Here is an 11786-nt window from a genome sequence, read left to right as displayed (position 1 = left end):
CTGACTTAAAAAGCATAAAATCTAATAAAAAAAAATATATATATATATTTAAAAATAAAAACTATAAAGTGGGATTTTAATTAATTTTGAAATACAGGAATATTAAGCTGCCTACTTTGCAGCTTTTTACTTTTTTCAGGGCATAAAAAAGTGTTTTAAGGATGGATTCTTATTTTTCAAAATCAGTTTACACTTGAATTTTATTCGTTTAGGTTCCGATTTATACATATATAATAGTTTTTTTTGGTTTGAACGTGCTCTTTTTTGGTTAGCGCGTTTCTTGCACTTTGCATTTCGTTTACTTCGACTTCAACCCGGAAACCGAAAATGTTGAGGCGCAGCGCAAGAGGAAAACGTGGAAGGACCCCAAGTAAAGGCTCAGCGACCAATATTGATGCCTTGAACGAAATGCTTGATGCACAATTTCCCGGTGATTTTAATGTGGCTCAATTGGATCTGATGAACGATCTGGACGAAGAGTTCTTTGCCAATTCATATGAGATGGTGCAAAATGTTTTACAGGTCAGCAAATTTGCGGCCAGGAAATTGAAAGGATTCGTCGACTTGCTCGCCCGACTTCATGGCCATTACACGGAAGAGAAGGCACTGACCGCATCGATGCTGGAAAAAGTGAGCGCGGCGCAAAATAAACTGAAAGTGTCCCTTGAAGTCACTTTCTCATATGACTCGATGCTTAATGAGCTGCGTGACGCGTTGGCCGAGGCGTGGCGCACCGCGGATGCAGCTCATCATAGGGAGGTGGACTTGCACACCAATATCGATTATGGATATGCTGATCAGCAGACGAAACAAGCGCCAGTCGAAAGCACCAAGTCCACGTAAGCTCATCCGAAAAGATACTTACTTTCATAAATTTAAATGGTATTTCTCAATCAGCAAGGAGATGTGGCTGCGTGGCGTGATCTTTAGGGAGCGCGATCGTCTGGCCCGAGAGCTGAAGGAGCATCAGAAACGCCTCGAAACAAATCGTTTCTACTCGGGGTCCTTGGAGGGCATCATCGAAGATCATCGCGCCACGATCAGCAGACAGCAAATGCGCGTTAAATTTTTCGAATCCGAAATGTTCAAGCTGGAGCACAAACAAAGGGAGATGGTGGAATCCTATGATGAGCAGTTCCTTGTGCAGCGTCGCGATATCGAATCGCTCACTAATATGAACTCGAATTTGCGCGCATTCGAGCGGAAGTATCTAAGTGCCAAGACATTGACTGAGAATCAAAGACAGGTGATTGAGCGAATCTTGCACAATAATTTTACGCTACAGAAGGTGAATCACCGCCACGAAGAGCAAATATTCCATCTGAAGGCAGTCGTGAGCAATTTGGAGAGCGACAATCGTGGATTGCGACGCGAGAAACAAGAGCTCGACTATCGTGGTCGCTCCAATGTGCGCGAGATCAAAAAGAAGGACGAGCTCCATATGCTGCTCATGCGACGTTTCCATCAACTGACCAAGAAGAACAACGAGCTCATCGAACAGGATTTGCTCAAAAGGTAAGTGAACTCATTTAGCAAGCAACACAAGCTTAATTTCTTATCTACAGCAATGAACTGACGGGTGCCGAGAAGCGATTGGCCATTGCGATGAGCAAACTGGATGAGACCACCAAGCAGAAGGAGGAAGCGGAACGCTACAAGGATAAGCTGCGTGCCGAAATTACCACTCTAAACGGTGCCCTGGCCAGTGTGCGTTTCGATCTGATTACGCAGCGAGGTCGCACCCAGGACACCCAATTGCTGCTGGATAAAGCGCATGTGTCCTTGGATGAGCGAGATGAGCAGATACACAAGCTGATCAAGGAGCGCAACGATGCGCTGGCCGAAGTCAACGAACTGAACAAGACCATTGAGAGACTGGAGGGTAGGTTACCAAAAGGGAACAGTACTTTAATTTTCCTCCATCTGTCGGTCTGACCTTCAATACGATCCGATTAATAATTTGAAAATTGAAATTAAAAGAATTGTTCATCCCTTGTATGTAACGATCGATATCTGACAGTCGTGTCCTCCCAATACAATCCAATCCAATCCTTTATCATAATCGAAGTATAGAATTAAAATGCGATATGAAGTCTAATCCTAATCTTTTTCGACAGAACATGTCGCTTTAAAGACGACAAAGCTACAAGAGGTCCAAGAGCAGCTGCAGCAGAAGCAGGCGGAATATCTGAGGATCAAACAGCAAATGGAAATACTGCACTCGGAGAAGATCATGCTGCAGAAGAGCAACGCAGTGTGTGGCCAGGATCGCCAAAAGTTGCAGAACATCAATACCAAGCAGACCTTTCAAATCAATCAGCTGTGCAATCAACTTGCCTCCCATGAAAAGGAGAACATTTCGCTCAAGAATCAAATCGATCAGGTTAACAATCTGGTGAAGCACAAACAGACTGAAATACACGCAAAGGAGCGAATGCTGCAGAATGTGCGTAACGAACTCCACGAGATGAAGATACGCTCCGGCCAGCTGCAGCATACCATCGAAGATGACGAGCAACGTTTCAAGAAGATCACGTTTCGGTTGGACGAGGAGCGGCAGAATAAGAATTTAATTGGACAGCAGATGATGCGACGCAACGGCGAGTTGCGTGTGCAGCAGGAGAAACTATCGATGATGCAGTTGGCGTTGAATCGCGGCACCATGCAGTACAATCAACGCATCGAAGACATTCGGCTGCTGAAAACTGAGATCACCAATCTGCGCATGACCAAGGAGTGCTTGGAGCGTGCCGTGTCCAGCACAGCGAATATGCGCCGTGAGATTGTGCGACTCGAGCGTCAGCTTGTCCGGGAACGCTTGCACGTGGCAGCGTTCACGGACGAAATGAAGCATCCCTATCGCATACATCGCTGGCGTCTGTTACGCGGCCAAGATCCGCAACGCTTCGAGCTAATCGTCAAGATACAAGCGCTGCTCAAGCGTAACATCAGTATGACGGTGGAGCGCACCAATCTGGAGCAAAAGGTGCACGATGTGCAGCGCAAGTACGAGGCGCTCAAACAGCAGCTGCTGCACGTTTCCGATCCGCAGATCAAGGACCGACTGTGGCGACAGCAGTGCATCAATCAGCGGCAGAGTCGCAAGCTGCGTGCCATGAAAGCCGAGCTGGCCATCAATGAGATCGATCTGGAGGCACGCGATGTCATCATTGGCGAGTACAAGAATGCACTGCGAAAGCAAGAGGAACCCAGCCCGGGCATCGTCAATAGCATTGTTAAGTCGGCGGTAGACAACCCGTATACGGATCAAATCATCCAGAGCAGTTCGTCGGCAGTATAAGCAATTTATTTTTTTAAAGCAGCGTGCTGACCATTTTGAAGCCGGCGCCCAACGTGCGGGGCAACTGTGCTGGCGCCGAATAGCAATGCGCCTGCATCTGCTCAAGTAGTTGACGCTCTTCCAGTAGCTTCTGTTTGCGTCGCTTTTCCTCCAGCAGTTGGGTCTTGGTCTGCGCCAGATTGCCGCGCATCTCCTCCAGCTTCAGTGATTTGAATTTGTCGTCCGCCTCTCGAGCACTCAGCTCAGCCATCAGCACCTTCAGCTTTCGATCCTTGGCCGACAAGCTAGCCTATGAATGAAATGTAATCTTTTAATATACACATATTTTATATTGTAAATGAGAATTGATTTTTACTTTGATGGTGTTGAGCTCTGCTTGCACCTTGTGACTGGGCAGCTTGAGCATGAACTCCTTGAGTGCGGCATAGAGTTGTTGCGCTTCGTTCAGCGCACGTTCCTGCTCAAGAGCTGCCACATTCTGGCCCAGCAGCTGTCGACGCAGAATTTGTATGCGTTCGAGCAGATCCATTTTCTCGGGATCTTTTCCACGCAACAGACGCCAGCGATGTATGTTCATGGGCGTCATCATCTCATCCTGCAGTGCACGCGCTTTGATCCGCTCCTGGTTAAGCAAACGCTGCATCTGCAGCAGTTCCTGTCGCAAATCGGCGGCGCTCTCGCGATCCGTGCGCAACACATTGCGCTCTGTGCGCAAATTCTTAATCTCGACAGCCATGAGACGCATATCATCCTGACATTGGGTGCATTGACGCTCCGTTTGATCGTAGGCCGTCTGCAGATTCTCTAGGTTGTGTTGGAGGCGAGCGTATTCCTCGTTGCGCTTGGTAAGCGCCGCATTGATAGCGTTCTTCTCGTTCATCAGATTGTCGACGTCTTTGCGCAATCGAGCCAATCGTTGTTCGTCCTCCTGCAGCGACTTGGCATGACGGTCGTTCTCCTTGCGCTTATCAAGCAGTTCGGCCTTGGTGTGCTGTTGTCCCAGCTGCGCATGGCGCACATCGTTGCGCAGCAGGCGACGCTCCTTCTCCATGCGATCGATCTGCAGCTGCAGCTTACTAAGCTCGCCATCTCGATAGGTAATCTTGCCTTTAAGTGACTCAATCTGTGCCTGCAAATTAGTCACTTGATCACGCAGCTTTTGTCGCTCATCGTCGGCGGTTTGCAGTGATCGCTGCAGACTTTGACGCTCGTTGGTTAACAGATCATGTTGCTGCTGGAACTTGGAGCACTTGGCCTCTAGATCGCTGATGGTGCGCTTCAACTCGATCTCATAGTTCTCCTTCAAGTGAATTTCATCTGTAAAGGAAACAGTTTTAAAATGATGAAAAACAGTTGATTGAAGTATTCCTCACTTTGCAGCAGATCGAGCTTGTCGATCCAGTGCTGAATCTCGTCTAGCTTTTTGGACTTTTCCTTTTTGTGCTTCTTGATATCCTGTTGTTGCTTTTTCACCTTCAGATCCATGCCACTCACAATGTCCTTGAGGGCACGCAGTTCATGCTGCGATTCTTGATACAAAGCTTCGCTCTGCTCGGCTGTCTGATGCTCACTCTGTAAATCTCGCTTCAGCACATCGCGTTCCTTGGTCAGATTCTCGTTGTTCTTCTCGAAATGATGCACCACACGTCGCATGGATTCCAGCTCCTTGTCCTGCGTGCCCAGCTGTGTTCTGCAGACAACAAAAATTAGTTGCGTATTTCAAGGCAAGAAGTTTTTGCTTACTTGAGCCGCATGTTCTCCTTTTCGACCTCCTGCTTGGTCATATCCAGTCCGCCGTATTTGCGTGCAATAGTCTCCTGGGATTTGGCCAGCTTGGCATTGTCCTGCCGCTGCTTGATGAGTTCATCCTCTCGCATCTTCAACAGATTGATGCGCTGCGTTAGCGCACGTTTGTTCTTGTCACGCTCTCCCACCGTGTACTCCAGATCCACAGTGATCTTGGCCAACTTATTGCAGGTGCTGTTGTGCAGTGTATTCAAATGCTCCAGATTCGTTTTGAGCGAGAGTATCTGTAGATTCTGACGCACCTTCACCTTGGTCAGATGCTCGTTTTGCGACTTTGTGTGCGCTATCTGCTCCAGATACTTCGTCTCATCGCTCTTCATAGTTGCCAGCTCCTTGGCGAGTGCGTCGCACTTGCGCTTCAAGTTACAGGCATCGCTGGAGGTTTCCTATCGATAAGAAACACATATTAAAGTATGAGCCAAGACTTAATTGTGACTTACATCGAGCAGCTTGAGCAGTTCTTTGTTCTTGCCCTCCAGCGCCTGAATGTTGCCCTCCACCTCGGCGGTGTAGACGCGCTGTAATTGCAGTCGTTTGTTTAGGTCCTTGATCTCGCCATTGAGTCTTTCGCACTCTTTGGTATCCTCACGCTTGTTGCTCATCGCTTGACCTTTTTCAGTTAGAAATACCACCATGGATTCCGCTGTCTCCAGTTTCTGACGCAGTCGCAATCCCTCGTCCTGTGCCGTCTGTTCGCGTATCTGCGCCGCATCCTTCTGCTTCCAGGCGCCCTCTGAAAATACACGGTTTTAATACCCATATCACTGGACAATCCTTGCACTTACCTATCACGCCACGCAGCTCCTCAATGGTGGCCATGTCGAGCTTGCTTACACGCGCCGCATTTTCCAGGCGTCCCTCGAGTGCGGCTATCTGTTCGCGCAGCTCCTGCGAACGTCCTTCCTCCATGCGCAGATCATTCTTGTAGCGTGTACCGCAGATCAACAGACGCTGCACATTGTCTGCATTGTTTGGCGTGTCCTTTTGCCGCAAGGCCTTTGTTGCCTACAAATATCATTCGTTTTTATTACAAGTTTGTTAGAGAGCATTAAAACTCTACACACCTCGGGTATTTTCTCGCCCAGCTCCCGGAAGAAATCATCATCAAAATCTTCGGGTACCAGTGGCTCATCTTCGGAACCTGAAGCCTTCGACATCTTTGCGAATATTGACAAAACCAGCAGCAAACTGAAAACAGCGTCCTGGCAACAAGTTGCCATACCGGCAACTCGGTTTCCAAGCAACATCAACGCTCAACAGGTTCATTTTGAAAGCTTTGTTTATTTTTTTGTAGAGTTACTAATCAAGTTCATGCTCCTTATCGCTATGGAAACGTCAAGTCCTGAAGCTTTTTGGAATATTAAATTAAGCTAAGGACAGCAATAAATATTAGACTAGACTAAAATGGAAATGTTGAACTTAAATCTAAAAATTCAACTAATTATTATTGCTATGTCTAGACATCACATAAAGCTTCTAACAGACTAAGGACTACGGCCACTCATCCTCGAAAGGAGCATCGTGAACGGTGTGAAAACTGAGACCGTTTCCTTCGGGTTTGTGCCACGACGGCAGCAATACAGTGCGCCAAAAGGATCTAACAATAAATTATTTAAGTGAATTATATAATGGGATATAAAAAGAGCATTCTTACCTGCCACGCACGAGGCCCAAAAAGAGTTTCCAGTTCTTTTTGGGTGCCAAAATTATAGGGATTGATGTAGATGCGTTGCTGCTGCAGCAAACGCTTAGTCTCCGCCTCATTGATGTGCGCCTCGACGCTCGTCTCACCGCGCGTTATTAGCTTAGCATGCCAGCTGCAAAGGCTGCCTAGAGCAATAACCACAGCCACGTTGGTGATTGCCATGAACCACATTACGCGTCGTCGTGTAGGCGATGAAGTCTCAGGATCGTCAACAGGAATAGGCAGATTGTGTACAGCTGGCGGCAACAAGACATCATCATACTCATTGGGATGTGTCTATAAAGTAAAGAAATAAATAAACCGAATATAGCATCATTAATGATTAACTCACCACCGGTATAATGTGTCCAGTAAGATTGAATTTCACGGGATGTCCTTCAAGTGGTTCCAGCTCTGTCCAGTTATCACTGTGATCTAACCACAGATATTTGTGGCCAATCTCCAAGCCAGCAATGATCAGAAACAGGCAGCCCATCGTTGTATAAATCATATAGAGAAAGAAGTAGCGATGATTCCCATAGCCCACGCAATTGTTAAGCCAAGCTGCAAATGAATTGCTGAATTAACTCGGACAGTTTAAATAATCACAAATAAACAAAACTAACGACAGTGATGATCCATCTTGAGTATGCAACGGTTACAGATGGAACAGTGATGAGTGCGTGGTGGTTTTGGGGCAATGCACTTGGCACACATGCTTACTGCCTCTACCTGGGAGACGCCTTCGGGCGGATGTCCAGCGGGCGTGATCACAGCCATCACATAGTGAAAGATGATGTTGAGCAGTATCCAGTTGCCAAATATGAGCAGGAATACGGTGACAGCTGGGCTCTTAGCCCACCAAAAGGGAAAGCCAATCCAATAGGCAATGCTGACAATGGCAGTGGTTAAAATGGCAACGCCCACAACGAAGAACTGCAAAAGCAAAGGATTGGTCAGCAGGGGTAAATAGAAACAAATATTACTACTTACTGGACCCAGACAATAAGTATAATTGTCGACGATCCAGAAGATGGGTGTCATGCACACATCCGTGGCATAGCCAGAGTTCATGTGGGCGTTGAACGTTAGAGAATGCCAACAATGTTTCATGTAAACCCAGCGCAGTCTTAATATTGAGCTGCCGGCAAATCACTCATTAGTACACATTAAACAGCATAACTTAACACTTCTACTTACACTATGTTTTGTGCCCAGTTGCCCCGCCATGTAATACGCGCCATTCTTTCAACTTTTCACTTATATTTTGATATTTAATATTAATAATCCTGCGTGCATCCTTTTTTGTTTTGTATACCATCAGCTGTTCGTATTGGAACTTTAGTGCTGCATAACAGAAGCATATTAGTGCTTTAAACGTTATCGTTTATCGACGGACCACCACTGCCTTTTATTTTATCGACTGCTAGATTTATTTAATCGAAAATCGAAAATTCAAATCATTTTGTATTAGAAATAATAAAAAAGTAGTAACAGTTGAATACAATTTGTTGACCGTGCTACCGTCCAATTCCAGCAGACCCATCGGAATTAATTTGAGGTTTATAGTGCAGACCTGCAGCCAGAATGCATCCACAACTGCCTTAAAGCGCACATCAGCATGCTCCATGCTCATGCGTTGCAGCAAATTACCCGTTTCTTTAGCCTGAAATTAAAGGTGAACGTTAAGTTTGCTTGCTTTAAAATGTAATTAGAATATTTTCAATACTTGAATCAATTCATCTTGACTGACGCGTGCTACCAAGATAATCTCCAAAAATGGCACTAGAAGAAAAACTAAGTGCGACAACGCTTTGGTCACATCGTAAGCCTCCTCAATGAATGTATAATCCGCAATAGCTTGATACTGCATGAAAAATCCCAGTGTGGTGATGAATAAATTAATTCCCAGCGACATCACGAGACAAAACGAATTAAGCACCAAATAAGCTCGGGAGAAATGAGCAATCTGCGTATATATTTTGGCCAGCTCATCCAACTGATCTGCCAGATCACAAAACCGTTGCATGCGATAGTAAGGTTTATGCAGAAACATTCCCAAAGGGGTTTGCAATCGGTTCACTTCAGCGAGCATCTTGCGCAGCACATTGTTGATCTGTATGAAAAGGCAGTGAGCAACAAGAATGCTTCCAAAGAAACAGTTGTTCAAATGATTGCCCAGCAAAATTGGAATCATTGTGATGCTGCTGTGCATCCAGCTCAGCTCTGGTTGTTTATGCTGCTGATATACCCACGTTGCCAGCTGCAGCATAAAGGGAAATCCAAACATTTTGACCGCACCAAAGATCACAAAGCGTCTCACGGCCAAGAACGAGACGTCAAAATAGTTGATGGTGCTGAACAAGGGCACATCGTTCAAGTAGTTCAGTATGTGATGCATCATTGCCCACTGTGTAACATAGTTGAGCAAGACGGCCACGGCATTGACATAGCAATACGTCTTTATGATGTCCAGCTGTCCAAGTTGGCCACTTTTGTACTCCGTCCATATGAGTTGAACATAGTAGAAGCCAAACAGCAAGCCAACCACAAAACAGTAGATGGCCAGTGGCTTCGATAAAACAAATTTTCGGCGTCTTATGTTAAAGCGACATGCCGAAAGTCCATAGAGATTGCTTTGCAGTACGGACAACCCTACACCGATTAGAACTACTTTGCTGACCAAGCTCCAGGAGCTCATCACTCCAGTCAGAGATTGCCACCAGAAACGCAAGCGTCTCTTTGCCGCTTTCACGAATCGCATGTTACTGCCTCGCACTTGCCACACGAATGAATCAATGCCTTAATTGTTCGTTTAATTTGGTCTATAGCCCATTAGCTATCCATAACCTAACTAACTATTTCCATGCATAGCTAATTTCCTTTGGTACAACAAAAGTACTTAGACAATTAAAATCTGATAGTTCGCATACATATTGTATTAGGAGATGGTTTAGTGACTAAACTTTAGTCGATGTTGTTTATGGTTTAATGGTAGTTGATGTTGAATATATAAACGAAATTTTCATTAATACATTGAATCTCTTATATTTTATAAAATGTTATGTAGTATAAAAATATTTTATATTTCCAATATTAAATTGAATTGTGTATTTAAGTTTCATAAACTTTATTTTTAATTGATTATATGTATTTTTAAATTTTTGGTAGTTTGTCTGCAGTGAATACAAAACAAATAATTTTATGTTATTTTTCTGTCCGATACGAAACGATATAGTAATGTCCGTCTGTATGAACACGTAGAACTCGGAGACTATATGAGTTAGATCAACTGCAAGCGGATTTTAGCTTCTTTGGTACTTCAAAGATATACCAAATATAGCCTTCGGTATATTTAAGTATTAAAATGTAATGCGTTACGGATATCCCACACTTGACTGTAGCTTTCTTACTTGTTTTGTACTCTAGTAACAAATTATTTTAATGAAAATCTCACTGTGAGATCATTTTGTATAAGAAACAATAAGAATCCAGCAACTGTAGAGTACATCTTATTGACAATCGATCCATCCAGCTCCAGGAAACCCATGGGCATCAGCTTAAACTCAACTGTGCGCACTTCGAGCCAAAATAAATCCACTTCTTGCTTGAATCGCACATCCGCGTGCTCTAAATTCATGCGCTGCAACAAATCGCCGGCTTTCCTAGCCTACAAGTTAATGGAAAATATCTCTTTTTTATGAAATGAATACATTGTTTATATAAAAGTTAACAACTTACTTCATCGATTAGCAGCTGCGTTTCGTTGGCTAGGAGAAGGATTTCCAAAAAAGGGCAGAACGAGAAACACAAAATGAGCCACCGCCTGGGCGATGTCATAAGGTTTCTCCAACATTATGGTGTCCACAAAAGCCTGATACTGCACATAACAGCCCAAGGTTGTGTTGCACAAATTGATGGACATGGTGGTGACCATCGAGAAGCAGCCAAACTCCAAGAGTCCTTGACAATAATCGTTCACTAGAGCATATTTGTCAGCCAACTCATCCAAACGATCCGCTAAATCACAGAAGCGTTGCATGCGATAGAAGGGCTTATGCAGTGACATCTCTGCCGGAGTTTGCAATCTGTTGACTTCGGTTAGCATCTCGGCAAGCAACACATTTATCTGCTTGAAGATTGCCTTGCTTATGACAATGCTGCAAAAGTAACAATTGTTCAACTGACTCCCCGCAATGATGGGCAACATTGTGGTGCTCGTGGTTAGCCAACTGAGTTGCGAATGTTGCTGTTGCAGATGCTGATGGTAAACCAACAAAGTGACATGCATCACCAGCGGAAAAATAAAGATCTTTATGAAGACCGGCACCATGTGGCGAGCCATGGACAACACAGTGACATCAAAGTAGTTGATGACTGCAAAGATTGACGTCTGGTTTAACAATTCACGCACTCGCACACAAATGCTCCATTGATAGAGATAGTGCAGCAAGCTGCCACAAGCATTCATATAGCAATAGATCTTTATGGCATCGCGTTGATCGATTTGACCACTGAAAAATTCCTGCCAAATGTGCTGCACATAAAAGAGGCCAAAAATCGTGGCCACCGTCAGGCAATAGATCATCATGGCCTTCGAGAGTCGAAACTGTTTGTGCTTCAGACTAAAGCGAGCCGGGTAGAAGCCATAGAGACAGTTGAGGAACAACATCACCACATAACCGAGGAGCACCAGAATGGCGATGGGTCTCCAGTTGCGAAACCGTGCCGGCTTCCGCAGGCGTGTGCAGCCGCTTTCAGGACACGCATGTTACTAAAGCAGCGCTTTAATTGTCCTTCATGAAGCGACTGGCTTATCGTTAATCTCTATGAATTGGAGCAGCAAATTAACACATAATGAGCATTGATAACTTGTATATTACTTTACTTAAAATGGATTTGGCCTCCAGCGAAGTACTGTCGCTATTGCTATTAAAGCTGCGCTTTAATAATCAATAATTAAAGTTAATAATTCAAATTAGAGTAGTAATTAGC

At 44.8% G+C, this 11786-nt stretch overlaps 5 protein-coding genes across 5 annotated transcripts; 1 reads left to right on the top strand and 4 right to left on the bottom strand.

Moving 5' to 3' along the window:
* The first annotated feature begins 209 nt into the window (after nt 1-209).
* LOC133837064 (cilia- and flagella-associated protein 58) lies at nt 210-3639 on the top strand. Its single transcript, XM_062267718.1, has 4 exons — nt 210-839; nt 898-1515; nt 1566-1882; nt 2118-3639. Exons 1-4 carry the CDS (start codon nt 328-330, stop codon nt 3299-3301), a joined length of 2631 nt encoding a protein of 876 aa, XP_062123702.1. The 5' UTR covers nt 210-327; the 3' UTR covers nt 3302-3639.
* On the bottom strand, nt 3459-6354 carry LOC133837065 (cilia- and flagella-associated protein 58). Its single transcript, XM_062267719.1, has 6 exons — nt 6172-6354; nt 5893-6112; nt 5548-5840; nt 5045-5493; nt 4675-4991; nt 3459-4618 (listed from the first exon to the last, which is right to left on the bottom strand). The coding sequence occupies exons 1-6, from the start codon at nt 6352-6354 to the stop codon at nt 3612-3614; spliced, it is 2469 nt and encodes an 822-aa protein (XP_062123703.1). The 3' UTR covers nt 3459-3611.
* A 243-nt stretch (nt 6355-6597) lies between these two features.
* Nucleotides 6598-8144, bottom strand: LOC133837068 (palmitoyltransferase ZDHHC16). Its single transcript, XM_062267721.1, is given in 7 exon segments — nt 6598-6704; nt 6762-6802; nt 6804-7088; nt 7144-7355; nt 7418-7727; nt 7785-7932; nt 7992-8144. Coding segments are annotated over 7 exon segments (1146 nt in total). The 5' UTR covers nt 8036-8144; the 3' UTR covers nt 6598.
* A 56-nt stretch (nt 8145-8200) lies between these two features.
* On the bottom strand, nt 8201-9839 carry LOC133837067 (putative gustatory receptor 97a). The gene is made up of 2 exons (XM_062267720.1): nt 8521-9839; nt 8201-8457 (listed from the first exon to the last, which is right to left on the bottom strand). Exons 1-2 carry the CDS (start codon nt 9553-9555, stop codon nt 8224-8226), a joined length of 1269 nt encoding a protein of 422 aa, XP_062123704.1. The 5' UTR covers nt 9556-9839; the 3' UTR covers nt 8201-8223.
* A 694-nt stretch (nt 9840-10533) lies between these two features.
* Nucleotides 10534-11758, bottom strand: LOC133836708 (putative gustatory receptor 97a). The gene is made up of 2 exons (XM_062267298.1): nt 11680-11758; nt 10534-11618 (listed from the first exon to the last, which is right to left on the bottom strand). Exon 2 carries the CDS (start codon nt 11461-11463, stop codon nt 10534-10536), a length of 930 nt encoding a protein of 309 aa, XP_062123282.1. The 5' UTR covers nt 11464-11618; nt 11680-11758.
* Nucleotides 11759-11786: the final 28 nt, after the last annotated feature.

This window comes from Drosophila sulfurigaster, chromosome 2R (assembly GCF_023558435.1).
Source record: "Drosophila sulfurigaster albostrigata strain 15112-1811.04 chromosome 2R, ASM2355843v2, whole genome shotgun sequence".
Taxonomy (NCBI): Eukaryota; Metazoa; Arthropoda; class Insecta; order Diptera; family Drosophilidae; genus Drosophila; species Drosophila sulfurigaster.
The sequence above is the reverse complement of the archived record's forward strand: the minus strand, read 5'-3'. Positions and strand labels throughout refer to the sequence as shown.